Raw genomic sequence first — 21,973 nt, 5'->3', positions numbered from 1 at the left:
CCTTCAGTTTCCACCTTTTCCAGATACATGCTCAAGAGTCAGATTGCTGGATCATATGGTAACTTTATTTTTACTTTTTTTCCCTTGGGTTAATATGTAGTACCTTTTATTGAAACTAATTTGCCTTTCCTAATTATACTTTCCTTGAGCTAATATCATTTTCATAGTTAAAAAAAAGTGGTTCAAGGAGTTTAAGACTACACAATTACCTTTGTACAATTGAAAAAGTAGATAATTCTTATATGAATAATCAAGACCAAGTATTCTAAAATTATTTTCCATTGAATAAAACAAAATACTGAATCCAAGGTATTTTTTAAATGCTTTTAAAGAAGAGAGTGGGGCTTCCCTGGTGGCTCAATGGTTGAGAGTCCGCCTGCCGATGCAGGGGACGTGGGCTCGTGCCCTGGTACAGGAAGATCCCACATGCCGCGGAGCGGCTGGGCCCGTGAGCCATGGCCGCTGGGCCTGCACGTCCGGAGCCTGTGCTCCGCAACAGGAGAGGCCACAACAGCGAGAGGCCCGCGTACCGCCAAAAAAAAAAAAAGTGATATTTTTCATTTTATAATGTATCTACTTAATAATCATTTTTTCTATATGTAACTAATGAGGCCTCACAATTTGAATTAGTTTCTTAGAAATTCTATATCAATTAGCTTAAAATAAGTCCAGATTAGGTACTAATGAATGATTATTTATAAAAACAATGTTAAGACTGATAACCAAGTTAACATTTAGTAATAGAGGAAAAACCTTAAATAACGACCCTTAAAAAAGTGTCAATTTCTTGAATAAAGAAAAATCCATAGTGCCAACTTCACTCAGTATGTGAAATGTGCTTAGTTATGATTAAAGTCTAAGGATCAATGCTCACGTTAACATATTAATTTCTCTAGATTTGTATTTTCTTCTATTTGCAGTCTCTATCCTCCAGTATAGCCAAAAAGATATAAAGAAAAATTTTGCAAAAATTACTACATTAACCAGAATAATAAAACTTAGGTGTCTTTTCTAGCATACAGTTAAAAATAATGAGAAACAAAATTTTCCTGGACAAGTATTATTATAAATGTTAAAAGCAATGTACAATAGCAATATACTGAATCTGGTGGGAAAAAAGTTACAGACCTTTTCTACCCTACCTCACCTCTATCAAGAACAGCTCTACAGGGACTTCCCTGGTGGTGCAGTGGTTAAGACTCCACACTCCCAATGCAGGGGGCCCAGGTTCGATCCCTGGCCGGGCAACTAGATTCCCGCATGCATGCTGCAACTAAGAGTCCACATGCCACAACTAAGGAGCCTGCATGCTGCAACTAAGGAGCCTGTGTGCCGCAACTAAGGAACCCACGCGCCACAACTAAGGAGCCGGCAAGCCGCAACTAAGACTCAGTGTAACAAATAAATAGTTCTACAAATGAATATCATATCTAAAAGACAAAGTGTATAAGAAAAAGTGACAAAATAACAATGCCTTAGGTCTGAACAAGTCAATATTCCTACACCAGAATCAAATGCACCAATCATTACTTACTCAGACATTCTTTCAAAGCCAAAGCCTGAACATTAGCTAACTGTTTCTCTCTCTGTATAAGTTGCTCCCCAGAGAAATTTGGAAGTGACAAAAGGTCAAGAGGAAAGCCTGAAAAACAGAAAAAAGTCAGTATTTAAGACGATTTGTAACAAAAATCAATATTCAGTCCTCAAGAAATGTGTTATAACATAATTAAAAGTCAATTACTCATCTTTCTTGACCTTGCATATTTCAAAGTAAATAATAATAATTGAGCAGCAGAAAATAAGTGTACTAAATTATTTTGCATTTTAAACTTTGACCTCCTTCTTAAATTGAGAGAATTTAGGTAGCAGAATAGAATTCCTTCCACCACCTTTTCTTCTACCTGCTTGGCTCTTGAAACTCTTACACAAAACACAGACAGAGTATGGGAGCTGGTCTCCAAAGATGGCTTCCCAGTGAATCACACTTCCTGCCACTCATTCGCCGTGCAGTCCTTCCACAGTGAATCTAGGTTGGCCTCACGTAACTAATAAGGTGTAGTAAAAGTGACAATGAATGGCTAGGTCACAGGAAGCCTTATAGCTTCTTAGAACAACTGCTCTAAGAGCAGTTAGCAACCATAGAAGGAATCAGACTCCCCAGAGACCATGATGTTGTGAGGAAGCCCAAGTTGGCCAGGAGGACAGGTCACGTGAAGAGGAAGTAGGCTCGCATCTGTTCCAGCCATCCTAACCCAGGCACCACGCGTGCGGGTTAAGAGCCATCTTACACACCAAGCCCTGTTAAGTCTTCAAAATGATTGAAGCCCCAGCTGTGTGTGACTGCAGTCATATGTGGATCTTCAAAACAGAAACATCCAGCTGAGCCCAGTCAACCTACAGGACTATGAGACATTATAGTAAATCGTCATTATTAAGCTGCATTTGGGGTAGTTCGTCATACAGTGATAGGTAACCAAAGCATGGAGCTTGGAGAGAAAAATAAAAAGATGGGCAATAAAATAGAACGAGACGCTTGAGAGAAAGTAAGTGAAAATAAGAAATAAATTCTAGAAAAATAATACTTGTTTAAAGTGGAAAACACTAAAAATTTTCCTATTTGGAATTGAAGGCTGGCCTACTAAATTTTACTAAGTATAATGTATAAGGGATTAATTCTCTGCACTCTAAACTGTCCAAATATGTTATAAAATATTTAAAATAAAAGTAAATTTACTGAAAGTGAAATGGAGTTTGGAGACAATAAGTTCATTAAAAGTTAAGTATGTACACAAAGAAATGTAAAAATGTTTTGTTTTCCACCTAAAGTTAACACTTACTCAGTTTGGTCTCTTCTGTCTTTGCTTTCATCTTTCCATGAATTAAACTGAGTGCAAATGAGCCATTGATTTGGTTGGCTGAGTGAATCAATGTGGCTTTACACTTTCTGTTGCCATTACCTTGTAACAAGAGATAATAGCTAGAACTCTCTCCTTTCACTTCAACATCTGGAACTAAACAAAAACAATTATTTTGTTAAGTATGTGAAAATTCAGCAGACAACATAGCAGAATCATACATTTGATCCATAGGATATAATGACATGTCTATGTTATTTCAAAACAAGGTGTTACCCAATACATTGGGGGCAGTAGTTGTTCATTTAACTGAGGAAGCTGTTACAGCAGAGAATCATAACAAAAATGATACTCACAAAGCATATACGTTTTACTTTACATTAATGTAAAGTAAAATTTACATATATATTTTACTTTAAATTAAAACTATGTGTACTCATTCATTAACTTTTGATGTGGCTCATTAGCATTCCATATGTCTTTCCTATATATCCACACCCGTAACGTATCAACTACTATTTCCAGCCTCTCCTTCTTCAAAGTGGAACAAACTGACGCCTGCAAGCACACACAGCTCAATTGTGGGAGCAGAAGTGTACAGATATACTTAAGGGTAGCTTTTTGGTCCCTGCAGTGTGCATCCATAATGTATTTTACAGGAGGACTGGAGAGCATTCATTAATCTGGCTTGCCAGAAACGTGAAGGTCAGTTAAGACAGTCCAGTGCATTTTAAAAACAAATCAAGTGAGGGTTACAGTGAAGTTTGAGGAAAAACTGTGAAGCCTTTGAGACTAAAAATAGAAGTAGAATCCCTTTTGTTGAAGATGGTGAATTGGACATAAGCATTTATTTTCATTATCTCCTGAAATTCCATGAAATGAGAATAAATTTAAAAATAGCATAAAACTACAAGAACCAATGTCTGAGAGAAGAGACAATAGCAACTAAACCTTGAAAGCAGGAAAGCAGATGAACAATTGGTAACAGACCTCAGACTCTCAATTGTTAAGGAAGCTGAGAAAAACAATAGGGAAAGCTTGGAAGCAGCAAAATTTATACTATAGCCCCTGACAAGAGACTCTGGGATGGCACTGCAAACAAAATGAAGGTGAAATAGGAAAGGAGGTTGAAAGTCTACCTGAGAAGCAGTTTGGCTCCTGACCTCTTCTTATTCTATTCAGGCAAAAGATTGTCCTCTCCCCAGCCCAGAAGACTAGTGGTTATTCTCTGGAGAAGGTAAAACAAAATGCCTCTGGCCTGGGAGATTCAAGACAGAGCTTAGGGTTGGAGTTGAATATCACTGCATTAAGTGAATGCTTGTATAGTGAATATTGAGGCCCTTTACCTTTCTTCACCTACAGAACTTCCACAGTTCTGGAAGCCAGATAGCAGAATTGAGCCTTCTTTTAGAAATACGGTCAGTACTAGGGGAAGGACCAAAGAATTCCAACCTTGGGATTGCCTAATGTCTCAGTGAGATCACCCTAAAATGAAGATCAAAGCCAACAAGCTCCAAACATGCGCTCAGATTTTCCAACCAGCTTTCTCATACCCCCTCTTAAATATGACCAGGCAGCCAAACACTATGGGACGTCAGGGAAAGTCTCTAGTATGAAAACCATATGACAAAGCAAGCAAACAGAAACAAAGTGACTTGTAGGGAAGCAAAGAATATACAGTAAAAAGAAATCATAAAACAAAAGCAAACAACAGACAAATCAGGCACTAAAATCCTCAGAGAAGAGACTATATTGCATCCATTAAATAAGAACAGGAAATTGTAAGAAAAGAACACTAAATAAGAAAGAGCTCATGGAAATTAAGAAAGCAGAAATATATATTTCAACTAAAAGGTTAGCATATAAAGTTCAGTGAATCTATCAGAAAGTAGAGTAAAAAGTCAAAGAAATGGAAAATAGGAAGAGAGACACACACAAACCATAAGGAACAACATTCTACCAGGAATATTAGAAGAGAGAACATAAAAAAATGGAGGGAAGGAAATTATCAATAAAATAATGATAAGAACATTTTTCCTGGGAATACCCTGGCAGTCCAGTGGTTAGGACTCGGCACTTTCACTGCTGGGGGCCAGGATTCAATCCCTGGTCAGGGAACTAAGATTCTGCAAGCTGTGCAGCACAGCCAAAAAAAAATAATAATAATAATTTTTTTCCCAATAAAAAAAAAGCTTCCAGGCATGCTAGAATAAAATAGACACACCAAAAATAAAAACAGACCCACCAAGGTGCATCATCATGAAAATTCAGAAGACTAAGAAGAACAAGTATATTCTACAAAATACCAGAGAAAACTTAGGTTTCTTATTTAAAAAATGAAAAATGAGAATGGCACAAGACTTCTAAGTAGCCTCACTAAAAGCTGGAAAACAATGGGACAACTGGGAACAATGGGAACAATGCCTTCAAAATTCCACTGGAAAAATATTCTCCAACCTAGAATGCTATATTCAAATGAGACGGTAGAATAAAAACTTTTCTAGGCATAGAGGGTCTCAAAAATTTCCCTCCTATGCACCTTCCCTCCTATGCACCTTTTCTCAGGATGATTTTAGAGAATGTGCTCCACCAAAATGGGAAAATGAAAAAAACAGGAAGATTAAAGGATCCCAGGAAACAACAAAGAAAGCATACAAAATTTCTATGATGAAGAGAGTCTTAGATCCAAAAGCTATGGAACAAATCTGGAAAGTAAAACCAACCAGTCTAGATTAGGCAGGTCATAAAGATCCAGAAGAGATTTCTTACATATACATGATTGATAGGATGGTTAATATGCTTTAATGTACTGAAAGGAGTTTCACAACTAGGGGAAGGCTTTGTGATTGAATTTTTTAAGAAAATCATTAACTCTAGGTAAAACAAACTATTGTACAGGAAAGAAAAATAAAATATAGTACATGGCTCAACTGTGAATAGTGATTAGATCATAATAATTAAAACAATGAACATTAATCTAAAATTACTATATGACCATTCTGGGAGGACTGAGAAGAAAATGTGAAATGAGGAAGAATGTAAAGGAAATGAGAAGAATGTCAGTGTGTAGTAAGGGCAAAGTGAAAAAGGATTCATACTTGTCAGTGTGGGAACTTACTATAAAGCTACAGTAATCAAGACAGGGAGGCACTGGTATAAGGACAGACATACAGATTAATAGAATAGAACTGAGAGTCCAGAAATATGCCCTCACATTTACAGTCAAATGGTTTTCAATAAAGGTGCCAAGACAATTTGATGGAGAAAGAACAGTCTTTTCAAAAATGGTCTTGGAATAACGGGACATCCATATGCAAAAGAATGAAGTTGGACCCTTACCCGCTACCTCCCAATATGTAAAAAAAAAATAATTCAAAATGGATCATAGATGTAAATGTAAGAGGTAAAACTTTAAAATTCTTGGAAGAAAACAGACAAAGGCATAAGTCTTCATGACCCTAGATTAGGCAATCATCTATTAAATATGAGACCCGAAGTACAAGCAACAACAACAACAAAAAGAAATAGAAAATTGGATTTCATGAAAATTAAGCATCTTTGTGCTTCAAAGCACATCATCAAGAGAATGAAAAGTCAATCCACTATGGAGTTTGGGTGATAAATGTGTCAATGTAGGCTCATCAATTGTAACAAATGTACCACTCTGATGTGTGATGTTGATAAGGGGGGAGGTTATACGTGTGTGGGGACATGGGCTAGATGGAAATTCTCTGTACTTTCCACTCAGTTTTGCTGTGCACCTAAAACTGCTCTAAAAAAATAAAGTTTGTTAATTTAAAAAAAAGTATCCATATGACAAGGCTGCTGTTAGGATTAAATGTGAGACGCTGCATGGAAAGTGCTTAGATCACTGCCTAAAGTATTCTAATTGCTCAATAGTACCAATTAAAAAAAAAGTCAACCCATGAAATAAGGGAAAATTTTTGTAAATCACGTATTTTATAAGGGATTTGTATCTAGAATATATAAATAACTCCTATAACTCATAACAAAGAGACAACTCAAAAAGTGGGTAAGGAGTCTGAATAGGCATTCCTCCATAGAATATACAAATGGCCAATAAGCATGTGGAAAGAGTGGAAAGATTCTTAACATCATTGGCCAATACGGTCACGTAAATCCAGACCACAAAGAGATACCACTTCACATCCCTTGGATGACTATAATCAAAAATACAGACAATAACAGGTGTTGATGAGGATGTACAGAAACTGGAACCCCCATAAATTGCTGCTGGGAATGTAAAATGGTACTGCCACTTTAGAAAACATTTAGGCAATTCTTCAAAAAGTTTAACATATAGTTAATATACAATCCAAAAATCCCATTCCTAGGTTTATATCTAAAATAATTTTAAGCATATGTTCACACAAAAATATATACACAAGTATTTATAGCAGCATTATTTATAATAGCCCCAAACTGTCAAACACTTCAACTGATGTGTGAATAAATAAAATGTGATATATCCAAATGACTGAAATATTATTCAGCAATAGAAAGACATGAAGTACTATACTACAACATGGATGAACCTTGAAAACATTATGCTATCCTTGAAAGAAGGCAGTCATGAAAGACGACATACCGTATGACTACGCTTAGATCAAGTGTCCAGGCAATCTACACAGACAGAAATAGATTAGTGCTGCCTATGGGCTGGGAAGAGAAGCAGGCGATGGGAATCAGGAGTAACTGCTAATGGGCGTGGGGCTGCTTTCTGGGGAGAAGAAAATGTCCTCAAATTGATTGTGGTGATGGTTGCACACTCATAATCCATCCTGTAATAGACTAAAAACCATGCAATTGTATTTTAAATGGTTCAATTGTATGGTGTGTGAATTATAACTCAATAAAGCTGAGGTTTTTAAATTTATAATGATTTTAGGAATGTAAAGTCTGCTCACTAAAAAAGTTCTTAGCGTTTTGAGATATATACATATGTGTGTATTTATATACAGTATATATATAGTATGTGTGTGTACATATATATATGCTAAGAAAAAATCTACTGTAACTTTATTACAACAGTTTATTTCACAGATATGAACACACTGTGGGTTAAAGACTATCCCCCCAAAAAACCATGAAGTACAAAAAAATTTTTTGCAATTAGCTAGCAATAGAAACAGTAATCCTGTTCTTAAACATCAGTCCTAGAAAAGGAATTTAAATAAAGGTTATCAGAAAGGAACAACGCTGTTACCAGTTGTATTTGAAACTAAGATTTGCCAAGAGTTATAGTGACCTTAATTCATTTACCAATTTAGCACCTTGCCAATTCAAGTTATATGCCTCTTCAATCCATGATATTCTTTCCACATTTATTTTAAATCCTGTCACCCAATGAAGGTACTATAAAGCACTTTAATCACTGAAGCCTGTAGTTACAACAATCTTATTTTCCTCAAGAGAAAAATGTTTATTTTAAAGAACTCCCCTAACCATAATGACCATGTAGTCATTTAAAAAACTTTGCTCCAGATTTGGCAGGTGTTAACTGAAGACTTATCAGATAACTTTTATGTAAATACCACAGAGACTAACTGATTTACAATTAGCATAGTTATTCAATTCCCATAGCTCTTCCTAAAGAAATAAGGGAAAATGATTACAACAAAACATTTCTATTTTCATCTGTTATTTTTACACTATCAACTTATAAGAGATTGATTGGCTTGCATGCCCCCTCTCCCACTAAAAAAACATCCACTTTGGATCTACTATCTAGGTAAAATGGGAGAAGCAGAAATTCCAAGTGTCCTTTAGTTGTATCAAATTTTACGAATAACATATGAACTATAATGAAGAGATGTACCACTATTAGTTTCATTAGCAAACAAAATTCTAGTATAATAAAAATCAAGTCATATTTTATATCAATAAGTTTCTCAGTGGTTCTTAAAAGCCAGTAACACCCTTTCTTTTCTTGCACTGTTAGTGGGAATGTAAATTAATACAGCCACTATGGAGAACAGTATGGAGGTTCCTTAAAAAACTACAAATAAAACTACCATACGACCCAGAAAATACCACTACTGGGCATATACCCTGAGAAAACCATAATTCAAAAAGAGTCATGTACCACAATGTTCATTGCAGCACTATTTACAATAGCCAGAACATGGAAGCAACCTAAGTGTCCACCAACAGATGAATGGATAAAGAAGATGTGGCACATATATACAACAGAATATTACTCAGCCATAAAAAGAAACGAAATTGAGTTATTTGTAGTGAGGTGGATGGACATAGAGTCTGTCATACAGAGTGAAGTAAGTCAGAAAGAGAAAAACAAATACCGTATGCTAATGCAGATATATGGAATTAAAAAAAATGGTTCTGATGAACCTAGGGGCAGGACAGGAATAAAGACACAGATGCAGAGAATGGATGTGAGGAAATGGGGAGGGAGAGGGGTAAGCTGGGACAAAGTGAGAGAGTAGCATTGACATATATACACTACCAAATGTAAAATAGATAGCTAGTGGGAAGCAGCTGCATAGCACAGGGAGATCAGCTCGGTGCTTTGTGACCACCTAGAGGGGTGAGATAGGGAGGGTGGGAGGGAGGCGCAAGAGGGAGGGGATATGGGGATATATGTATATGTACAGCTGATTCACTTTGTTATACAGCAGAAACTAACACAACATTGTAAAGCAATTATACACCAATAAAGATGTTAAAAAAAAACAGTTCAACAATATAAAAACAAAATCATATTAATGTACAGAGGAAATAATATTCCATATTATAAAATGAAAAATATCCCAGGATGATTAGGGGAACAGGATATTCTGGTTAAGTGAATAGTCTAAATTATTGATGAGTATTATATATATTTCTTAAGAAGCGACTAAATAATATACCCAATTAGTTTGATAATTATGCCAAAAATTAAACAATAAAATAAAATCTAGCCTTCAATGTAGGCATTTTAGGAAGCTATACACTTTCCAACAGTTACATCACTGTAAATTCTAGACTCAACTTTTGAAATGGTCCTTAGGTCAGCTAGGGAATCACAAGAAAAAAATGTTAATTACTTTACATTGTTAAAGCAATTACAAAAAATGTATTGCCTAGCTTGATCCCCCACCTTATTCATCAGACTAAGCTTTGAACAATTTATCGTAAATTTAAAAATAAATCGTAAACTGCCAGAGACTCTCCAAGAAAATGCCCTGGGGCTCAATTTTAGAAAGAATCTAACATGGTTTAAGAAATAATAGTATTGTGGAATAGGTGTTAGAAGCCTCCTACTGAGAAGATTCCAAAAATGTAGAAGAATTTATAGATTCCACTATGACTATTTCAACCAATTAAATAACATTAGGATCATAAACTGTATACATTTCCTCTTAGTTGAAACACAGTAAAATACACAATATGAAAGCTACAGTGAATAAAGAAGTTATTCAGAAGATATTTCAAGATCTTACTCACCATCATGAACAACAATGATCCTTTATTGTTTCACAGACATAGAAAGGATTTAAGATAGGACAGAATAACAAAAAGCTATTGCAGAGTTTACAAAGTGTTTACCTTCATTACCAATAGTGTCTAACAAGTTTGCAAGATATACTAAACAAGTATATTATCCTCATTTTCTAGCCAAGGAATTAAAGGTCTAAAGTAGTTATCCTTAAACCTTTTTCTGCCTCAAAGCATCTGAAGGACTTTCAGAAACAGTGGCTCTCCAGCCTAGAGTTGAAGAGAGCATGCCTAGTGCAGAGGCTCTCAATACTGGGTGCACATTTGAAACACTTGGGTGCTTTTACAAACTACTGATGCCCTGATCCTCCCCAGAGATTTGCATTTAATTGTTTTCAGGTAGGGCCCAGCTTGACTTTTTCTTTTTTGATAACTGCCAAGGTTATTCTAATGTGAGCTGGTATTAAGAATTACTGAACTAGGATAGAAACAAAACTCTGCATTTAGGTCTAAGAGCCTTCAGGTGATTTTTGCCAAAAAAAAAAGTTTTAATGAGGTATAATTTACATACACATGTCAGAGTCTAAGTTTGACTAGTTTAAGGAAATTATACAATTGTTTATCCATGATTATAATTCAGTCTGGAAAGCTTCCATTATCTTTGTAGTCAATCTCCTTTCCTGCTCATGGCCTCAGGCATCTATTGATCTGCTTTCTGGTCCTTCTGCCTTTTTTAGAAATTTCATATAAGTAAAATCATGTACTAGTCTTCTAAGCCTGACTTTATAAACTTAGTAATATTTAGGTATACTCAAAACTTTTCATGTCTTTTTACTGCTGAGAAGGATTCCATTATATGGACGAAACAAACCATGTTCATCTGTTCACCAGTTGACGGATATCTGCATAGTTTCCAATTCTTAGTTATTATGAATATTGCTTTTATAAACAGCTGCTTGCAAGCATGTGTGAACATATGCTCTCATTTCTCCTGGATAAATACCTAGAAATGGAAGAACTGAGCTGCAGAGTTAAGTGTAAGTTTAATGGCCCAACTGTTTTCCATAGTAGCTGTACCGTTTTACATCCCCACCAACGTGTGAGACTTGCAGTTTCTCTGCATCCTCATCAAAATATGACAGTCACTGTTTTTAATAATATCCATTCTAGGGCTTCCCTGGTGGCACAGCGGTTGAGAGTCTGCCTGCCAATGCAGGGTTCGTGCCCCGGTCCGGGAAGATCCCACATGCTGCGGAGCGGCTGGGCCCGTGAGCCATGGCCGCTGAGCCTGCGTGTCCGGAGCCTGTGCTCCGCAATGGGAGAGGCCACAACAGTGAGAGGCCCGCGTACAGCAAAAAATAGTAATAATAATATCCATTCTAGACAGTTATTATAGAATCACATTGTGGTTTTCATTTTCATTTCCCAAAAGATTAATGATGTTGGGTATCTTTCATGTGTTTTTTTAGCTCTTCATGTATCTTTAGAGAAATGTGTATTCAAGTCTCTTACCCACTTATTAATTGCAATTTCTCCTTACTACTGAGTTGTAAGAATTTTTTTTTATATACCTGTCCATTGTAAGACATATGATTGAAACTATTTTCTCTTAGTAGCCTTTAAAAGTTTTTTCTTAATAGTTCTTCAAAAAGGAGATTTTTTTTAACATCTTTATTGGAGTATAATTGCTTTACAATGGTGTGTTAGTTTCTGCTGTATAACAAAGTGAATCAGCTATACGTATACATATATTCCCATAACCCCTCCCTCTTGCCTCTCCCTCCCCCCCTCCCTATCCCACCCCTCTAGGTGGTCACAAAGCACCGAGCTGATCTCCCTGTGCTATGCAGCTGCTTCCCACTAGCTACCTATTTTACATTTGGTAGTGCATGTATGTCAATACAACTCTCTCACTTCATCCCATCTTACCCTTCCCCCTCCCCATGTCCTCAAGTCCATTCTCTACGTCTGTGTCTTTATTCCTGTCCTGCCCCTAGGTTCATCAAAACCATTTTTTTTCTTTAGATTTCAAAATGGAAGTATTTTTAAATTTTGGTGAATTTATACATTTTTTTTTTCTTTTTACAGATCATCCTTTTGGTATATATGTTTTTTAATAGAGGTTTTGTAGTTTTAGTGCTTACATTTGGGTATATGACTCATTCTGAGTTAATTTTTATGTAAGATAAAAGTCTAAAAATTACATATTTTATATACATATATATGTAATTTTTGAGTTTTTACATACGGACATCCAATTATTCCAGTACTGTGTTAAAAGGACTATCCTTTTCCCATTGGCATCTTTGTCTCTATTCTGTTCCACTGATGTGTGTGTATTCTCCAACACCACACTGTCTTAATTAGTATGGCTTCATAGCAAGTTGTGAATCAGGCAGTGTAAGTTCTCAAAAGTTGTTCTTCCTTTTCAAAATTGTTTTGGCCATTCTAGATCCTTTGCAATTTCATGTAAATCTAGTATCCGTTTGTCAATTTCTATGAAAAGTCCTCCTGAATTTTGTTAGAGATTAGATTGACTCTATAGGTCAGTTGGAGAGAAGGACCATCTTAATAATACTGAGTTTTCTAATCTATGAACACAGTATGTTTCTCCATTTACTTATATCTTCTTCAACTACTCTCAGCAATGTTTTGTAGTTTTCAGTGTACAGGTTTTGCACTTCTTGTTAGATATAGTCCTCAGTATTTTATTCATTGGTGTCTGGTCTAATTTCCTTCCTTCTACTTCACTTGGATTTAGTCTTCTAGCTTCTTGAGGTTGATGTTTAAATTACTGATTTTAGATCTTTCTTCCATTCTAAGATAAGCATTTAGAATACTCTTAGTACTGTATTAGCTGCTTTCCATAAATTTGATATGTTTCTATTTTCATTCAGTTAAAACTATGTTTTTAATTTCACCTATGTGCTATTTAGAAGTGTGTTTAAAATTTAGTTTCCAAGTATTTAAAGGAGTTCTCAGATTTCTTTCTGTTGTTTATTTCTAATTTAATTCCACTGTAACTGGAGAACATACTGTGTATTGTATCTATTCTTTTAAATTTATTGAGCCTCATTTAATAGCCTGACAGATATATGGTCTATCTTGAAGAATGTTCCATATGTGCTTGAAGAGAACCGGTATGTTCTTGAGTGGTGTGTTTAATAAAAGTTAATACAGTAAAGTTGGCCGATTGTTTTCACTACTGAATTCCTAGCACCTAGAATAATGCCCTGAACACGACGGGCACACGATAAATATAAATATTTGCTGACTGAAAGAATACTTTGACTCTGCCACTGAAATCTCTTTCAAGATCTTTATCTAAGTCCTTTACCTTTTCTCAAGATCAAAATTATTTATAAATCAGTTACACTGAGTCATTTTAACCTTAGTTTCAGCTCACTATTTTGAAACACTTCGATCACACTGACTTGAGTATGAAGAAGGCACTTGCTTCCTCAATTCAAAATGCTTCATTAGTCCTTGCTAATAATTTTTTTTGCCAAGTACCTTTAAAATGTTTCCTTTCAAAAGAATTCCAATTTTTTAAAAAATGAGGCAACAATAGAACTCAGGATTATGAAATGATCATGGATGACCGGTAGGAAGACTTGAGTGGAAATTCTGATCTCACCCTGTGACCTTAGACAAATTTGTTGATTTCTCTGTACCTTAGCTTTTTCATTTGTTATATGAAATTAGGCAATGATCAACATCCAATTTTTTGACAATTTCATAAAACATCTCTGTGAACATATGGTGAGCCAGGCTCTTTTCATTATACAACTGGCTTTTCAATATAGTTTTAAATATAGAAGCCTTTCTTCAGAAATGTAGTAAGGTTTAGTTAATTGCATTTGTTCATATAGTTCTTTTACGCTTTTCCCAGTACCATAATACTTTCTGGGTATTTCACTGCAAAACACTTTTAAAAATCATTCTTTAAAATTGGGCATTGTTCTTCTATTTTAGGTCAAACCATATGAATTGCTGATATTTTAACAATTTTTGATATACAAAGAGAGGTTCAAACTAATACATATGTCCTATGTATAATACATTGATACATCCCTTTATTTCATCAAGGGATGATACATTAAACTTAAGCAACTGATAAAAACTGGAGCACAAATTTTGGTTCACATTGCAGTCCATTCAGTCTTTCTTTACTTTTCCAGACAGCGGTTATTACTAAATAGAAATACACTACATATTTCACTTATTATTTTACAAATATTTTTGAGTACCTATTAAGTGTCAGGCACTGTTCCAGGCACTGAGAATAAAGCAATGAATAAAAGTAAAAAAACTTCACTTTGTCTCTTCTCACTTCTAGTGAGAGAAACGGACACACATTTAGTATATTAGATGGTAATCAGCACTAAGGAGAAAAATTAGAGCTGGGAAGATGGAGATGATGTCAGGAAAAGAGTCCATTTGCAATTTTAGATGGGATGGCAAAAATTAGGTCCTGAATGAGAAAATGACTTTGGAGTAAAGGTTTTCTGAAACTGAGAGACCCAGCCATATGCCTATCTGGGGCAAGAACTAAACCTGTTACCTCCACTAACATGTAAGCTCCCCAAGAGCAAGTTCTTTGTTCAATTTACTGCTGGTCCAGCATGTAAAACAGTGCCTAGTATACTGTAGGTGCTCAATAAAAATATCTGTTGAAAAACTGAGTATTTCATGCATATACAAACATATAAATGCTTACTTCACACATCTGAGCTGTTATCTGTACCACAAAAGGTAGCATAATAATGTTTGCACACCTTGTTTTATTTATGTAATATCTCTTAGGGATTGTTTCAGCCCCTCCTCAGTGCCTCTTTTCTATATTACAGGATAAATTCTAGAAGAGGATGAGCCAAGTCTGTCTTGCTCACCAGCAACCCCCAGACTGCGGTACCATACCTGATTCATAGTATCTACAAAGCATGAATAGAAACGTGACCGATTGAAGGCATGAATAACAACATGATAAAGGTGTAAAACCAGGGAATAGTTTTAGGAAACAGTACAAAGTTTAGTCTGGAGGATAGGGGACAAGGAAGGCGACAGCCAAGAACAGTTGGGCATGATTCAGCAGGTTATGGGGAAACAGAGTTTTGATTTAGGAGGCTGATAGTTAATACCTTATTTTGTAGTGAGAGAGGCCATTAGTAGTGGCACTATGAATGGGATAAGACGTTTTCCTATGTAAGAGGCATCAAAACTTACACTAGCTAAAACTTGACTACTCTTTACAAAAGAAGTTCTGTCAATGGGATAAATAATTTCCCCTACAGAAAGGGTTATGGGTAAAATAGAACTTAATAATCAACTGTTCAATTTGATTGTTTCTACTTCTGAGATTAAAAAAAAAGAAGATTGTAAAGTGTCAGCTTAATCAGCCCTTAATGATATGGTTTAATCAACAACTTGGCTTCGAAGATGGTCATGTGATATATGTCTAATTATTATTCAGAAGTTACTAATACTAATCCCCAAATTTTAAGAGGTGATAATTTAAAAAAATCAAATCAAGCCTCATGATAAGGTATTTTCTTAAAGTTGCAATGAAAGTCATGAAAAAAAAAAAAACTAAGAGTAAATTCTAAATCAGTAAATTATCTTAGAAAAAGTTACAAGAGGAAAAATAAATAAAGGGTTGTCCAGGATACACTCAAGTTTAGTTAAGAGATGTTACTATTCATGTTAATAAGTTGTAAACCTATGTAATATTGAGAAATGGATATTATCCTGTGATTTCACGTAGTACAGTGAAACTGACTCTACTGCCACCCAGTAAGTCTACTTCTGATTTTGTTTTAGCATCTGCCAAAATCACCAGGTATACACTTATTCCCTGTGAGCTGAGAAGGGTTAAAGCCACAGTTCTTCACGAATTAGTGCAGTGCAATAAACTACATTAACTATGTCTCTTCCTCCAGGAAGCCTTCCTGAATTCTTAAGGCTACGTTAGGTCATACACTCTGAAAGTATCCTCCACTTTACTTTCACCCTGATGGATAAAGAGATTTATAATGATTTTTCAAAGTGCCTTCTTCACTTGACTATAAACTTTACAAAGAAAAGGACCATGCCTCTAATTCCTCAAGTGTAAGAACCCAGTTTGACTTCCCTATATTTCCCACACTTTGCACAATACTCTATATTATGCAATAAATGGTATTTTGATATTGATGTTAATGATTATAACTCTTTAGGGTCTTCCAACTACCATTTACTAAACCATTTTCTAACTTTTCCTCCACTTTACCTTAAATTCAGGTATTTCTAAAGGTCCTATCCTTGGCTCTCTTCTTTAGCCATGTTGTCTATGTGTTTTTTCCCAACCACTCCTGTTTCCACTATCACCTTTATACACCCGCGGTGGACTTTTACACTGGGGGCTTCCCAGTATTCAGACCCTTGTATAGTCACCTCCCTCTTGAATCTGGCCCATTCTTGTGAGTAGCTTTAAGTAAGAATACAGCAGAAGTGACACTTGGCCAGTTTTGGGAATAAGCCTTAAAAAGTCCTTGTCACCTCAATTTTTCTTCATTTTGGAATCTTGAGTAGCCATGTAAAAAATTCCAGCTAAACTGCTCCAGAGATTACAAGAAAAAAGCACGTGGCAAGGAAAAGGCGTTGAGACTACATGGAGAGAGAAAGACAGCTGTTCCTGCATCCCATCTGAGCCCATCCTCCAAACAATCCACAAGTTCACCGCAGCCACATATCAGTGACCACTGGTAAGACTGGCAGAAGAACTGCCCAGCTGAACCTAGCTCAAACACAGAAGTATGAGCAAATAAAGTGTTTGTTCTTTTAAGCCACTTAGTTTTAGGGTGATTTGCTGTAAAACAGATAAACAAAAGAGCTGGTAAACTAAAAATCTAAATCTCCTGCCCTGACCACCCTCTAGAGATACACATCTAAACTTCAAACACTAACTTTAAATTTCCACATAGATATTATCTACATTTCAGATTCAACACTTGCTAAAATGAATTTTAGTATCTCACCTATTTCCTATAAAGTACTGTGTAAACCGCTGATTTTAAAATTGTATTCCTCAGAATTCTAAGGTTCTAGAATACTTCTAGAGATTACAATCTGGGTAGATACATTTCAATTCCAGTTCTTAGTCCCATAATATCACAGGTCACAAAAACTAAGTATAAGCTCATAATTAAACTAAACAAATCATCGTCCAATTAAAACAGAAAACACTGAAACAAAGTACGAAGGAACACACTTTAGCTATGTGACTTTGGACAAGTAGCTAACATTTTGACCTGCAATTACTTAATGAAGTATTAGAGATTGGATCTAAATAATCTGATTTTATAATAGAAATTAATGACATCTTGAATGTAATAGATTATTAGAGAGGCAACACAGTGCAGGGGTTAAGAGCAGAGTGCCTGGGTTCAAACCCTTGGAGATGTTAGAGCTATTAATTGGCAGAATCTTGGTTCACATCCTGTTTCTGCCAGTTAATAGCTCTGTAACTTCTCCAAGTCCCAATTTCCTCACCTGTTAAATGTTTATAAGGTTATTTTAGGTTTATAACGTTATTACAAAAATTAAATGAATCAAGATTTCTAAAGTACTTAGAATACTGCATAGCACATAAAAAGCTGTTAAATAAATTCTACAGAAAATTGTAATCACAAGTTTGTTTTTTTAATATAACCATATAATAAATTAATCTATTTCCATAAATTTTATTCCTGAAATGTCTCTAAGAAACCCATGTTTAATATAATTAACTATCTAATTAACCAAAATTTCTGCCTTTAGAACACTGATATTTTATGAATGAATAACGTTGTATATACTTTCTGTTGCAGTAGGTTGATAAGAAAAACATCTTAAAATGATACGGGTCCTCTTAATCAGTAGTAATAATATATTTTCTCATAAAGAAATGTTATCTCCATTTCAAAGTTGATAAATACATTATTTATGTGGCACCATTAAAACTTAAAAATTTACTACTTACCACTGATTGTCTTAGGCTTTCTAGCTATATATTCCTTCCATTTTCTTGAACTGAGCTGGCTGGGAGGAGGAGTAAGTATGCTACTAATGGTACATGGCAATACAAAAAGAGCACCAACCTGGATAAAACAGAACATATTTTTAGTGCGTGCACAATGAAATCAACTCTAAAATAGCGTCATCTGACAATTTTCCACTCATATTCCACCTACATAACACGTATTTAGTCACATTCTTTCCCAAGAATTCCACTATAAAAACTAAAAAAAGAAAAAAACAAGAACACTGCCCTACCTCCACCAAAAAAAAAAAAAGCCAGAAAACAGAGAAAGGATTCAAAGTTACAGGTATCCGTTTTACTTCCACTGAGTCATGTATCTCTGAAAACCGTATTCACAATGTTTAAGTTTAGGTTGTGGGTATAATTTCTTCGTATATCTGCAAATCAATGAGAGGTCACGAATTCTAACCTCAAAAGATTTTGTCATACCGAGTTATACTTTTATAAACTTTTGACTGGATGGATTATTGGTCTGGCTTCAAAATTAGAATCTAAAGGCAATTTCAAAACTTTTGTTGCTAGATATCAGAGATTTAATGCTAGTAGGTATAAAATTTAGAGAAACCATGAATCATATGCCAGAAAACATACAGCAGCTTCTAACTGATTGATGAGCAAACTCAACTTATTCATCTTTGTATTCCCAGTGCTGGGCACACAGAGGTTTGTTAAATATTTGTCCCCCCAAACCCACCATAATATATTTAGGTAAATTCTCAGTTTGGTTAAGCACTGAATAAAACAAACTGCAACCTTGAAAGCTGTATTTTGCCTGTTATTTTAGAAATGTAAGCTACAAAATCAGCACATCCCAATAAATACATTTTTTGTTGTTTTTTTTTTTTACTTTTGGGGAAATTTAGGCAAGGCATTTGCTATCAATCTCAAATCTAATGCAAAATCACTTTTAACTGTCCTATGTAGATAGAAGGGTTACATGAGATATGTGACACAAAGTTAATTAATACTTTTAGTTGCTATTTATTATTTTTACTTACGTATTCTTAACTAACGAATATGAAAATAAGTCTATCGGGAGTAAAACAAGGAAGGTAAAATTAAATATGCTTATTTTTCTTGATTATTATAGCCATAACCTTTTTATTTTAAGTCAAATGTATTTTACATAGTCAAGCATTAGATATTAAAAATAAAAATATTTAGGAATGGAAAATAATCATTAACTATAAAAGATATATATTTAATTTCCTAAACACTAAGTCCTAGTTCTTCCTTCTTGCTTAAGTAAGACTTCTTAGACCAAAATGCATAACAAAACTGTCTGGCCCAAAGGGTGACAAAGCTGTAATGTGAGTATGCCAGATCAGGGCCCAATTATAGCTTAACAATTATAAAACTGTTACAATTATAGTTACAGCTTAACAATGTAAAGATACTAAATGCAGTTCATTGCATAATTTATAGCCTGACATAAATGTGTCCTGACCCATCAGCAAAGGAAGTGACCACATTTCTGAGACAGCCTATTTTTGATTAAACATTTGCTACAAATATGAAAATAAACTTTTCTAAATCCCATAAGCTATAATTCCCTACAAAATAAATTTATGTCAATAGTTTACACTACAGTCACAACAAACTTGGATTCTGATAACTTGTTCTCACTCATACACTAATCATTAGATATACTTTGAGAGACTTGAGGATGATCCTTTTATGTTAACATTCTATTCCAAAATTTAACAGCCAAATAACATTTCAAACCCAAGTTTCAAAACTTTGATTCAATCTTTTCAGCAGGCAAACCCCCAAACAAGCAGGCACTATGGCAATCATGTTTTTAGCCTTATAAATTCTCCTCTTTAATAAAAATATTCCCTGTCCATGTGATTAATAGACATCATGATTCCCTAACAACCCTATTTTGCCTTTTCTAATCTAATAAAATAAGTTTTCTTCTAAAAGGCTTTTATTTTTATTCTGAGGCTAATCAAACATCTTTTTTAAGCTCAAAAGTTGACTTAGGATCACATAAAGCACTAGAATTTAAGCACTTTGACAGCTTCCCAAGGAGGGAACTTGTCCACTTTATTCTCTCCAGTATTCTCTCCAGTTGCAACAAGCAACTGGCAGGCAGCCCAAAAAACAAAAAGAAAAGTTGAATAAATAAATGAAAACCATGTTATAAAGCACTGGGATTATTTCAAGGAATGACCGTGGAATTCAATTTTTTTTTCAAAAATGTAAAAGACTAACTATGACACAGTGTAAAAGGACAGTGAACTGCTTCACATTTAGAGATTTAGCCAAATTACATAATGTATGTTTCTAAAAGTTATCCCTTTGCTGAATTAAAGTAGGAACATATATTTAAAGTTCTATTTATTTGTCCCCGACTGATAAAGTGTAGTCCAATATTTCAGTCATTGTCCGAGAAGCAACAAATTTAAAATAAAACAATTGAAAATACTATATTAATAGATATCAATAGTTTAGCTTTCTTCTAGGATTAGAGTTGCCTATCTTCAGTATCTAGATGGGTTAAGAATTATTTTATAACCGAGTTAAATTATAGGTATATGTCTGATTTTGACTTGAAACATTACCTATAAAACTAATTCCTAAAAATTTCATCATAACTTCAAAATATCTAGAGCATATCTAGTGCTTTATAAATTTCAGGAAAATGTTTCACTTAAGTGTGTCTATCATTTGGGCCACATAAACTTCAAAGACAAGAATTAGATAGCAACCATCATCTGTATCATACTGTACAGTTTATAAAATATATTCCAATTTGGCTTTCATTACAACTTTTTGAAATAGGCAAAACAGGAATTATTATTTCCAGTTCACAATTTAAAAAGCTATAAACCAGTGAGTGGCAGAGCTAGGACTTAAATCAAAGTTTTCTAAAGTACATGTTCTTTTACTTGAGACTTTCTACTATATCATATTCCCTCCCTCCCTTATTTGATAATATAGGTGAGATGATTAATGATAAATGACATTCTCATTTCCTGGATAGGGTTACATAGTGAACTATTTAGCTACTTGGGTTAAAATATGAACAGAGTTGTTTGTTTGTTTGTTTTTATTCTTAGTGCTTTTTCTTCTTCTGTTTTTTTTTTTTTAACTATACCACTTCACAAGACTTCTGTGTGCAAATTTCTGTAGAGATGTACGATCTTATTAGCCTGTTTAAAGTACACCATCCACCCTACTACCCTATCTCAGCCTGCTTATTTTCTTCATAGCTCTTATTTTCTATTTTTCCTACCAAAATGTAAGTTCCATGAGGGCAGAGTCTTCATCTGTACAATCCATCATTGGAGCCCTAATATCTAATACAATGCATAAGGTAGAACTAATGTTGAATAAACAAAAAAAGAAATTTTAAATTTCAAAATGTAGCACATTGGGTACTTCAGAGGTGAAAAAACAGGCTAACATTATCTTCAGACTGTTCCTTTAAAGGCCATTTCATCAAATAAATACTCTGATACACTGCTGCAAGTCAAAATTTTGAGGCTGCAAGTCAAAATTTTAAGTTATTATATAGCCAAGCATCTTAAGGCCAAAATCATATTTTCTTTACTACATCAATTTTCTAAGGGAACTATAACCAAGATTTGATTAA

The 21,973-nt window shown here is 34.6% G+C and overlaps 1 protein-coding gene across 7 annotated transcripts in view; it reads right to left on the bottom strand.

Annotated features, from left to right (window-relative positions):
* Window positions 1-21,973, bottom strand: part of MTBP (MDM2 binding protein) — a 152,088-nt gene that overhangs the window by 114,600 nt on the left and 15,515 nt on the right. For all 7 annotated transcript variants that reach the window (XR_004522713.2, XR_012327329.1, XR_004522714.2 and 4 more), the window contains exons 11-13: window positions 18,313-18,430; window positions 2,838-3,011; window positions 1,535-1,642 (exon numbers count right to left, since the gene is read on the bottom strand). Coding sequence is in view for 4 of the 7 variants with exons in the window: in XM_073794701.1 (XP_073650802.1) it covers window positions 1,535-1,642; window positions 2,838-3,011; window positions 18,313-18,430 (400 nt within the window). In the remaining 3 variants the exon portion in view is untranslated. The remainder of the gene's footprint in view (window positions 1-1,534; window positions 1,643-2,837; window positions 3,012-18,312; window positions 18,431-21,973) is intronic.

Source organism: Tursiops truncatus, chromosome 17 (assembly GCF_011762595.2).
Source record: "Tursiops truncatus isolate mTurTru1 chromosome 17, mTurTru1.mat.Y, whole genome shotgun sequence".
NCBI classification, from domain to species: domain Eukaryota; kingdom Metazoa; phylum Chordata; class Mammalia; order Artiodactyla; family Delphinidae; genus Tursiops; species Tursiops truncatus.
This window is presented reverse-complemented; position numbering and strand designations above follow the sequence as displayed.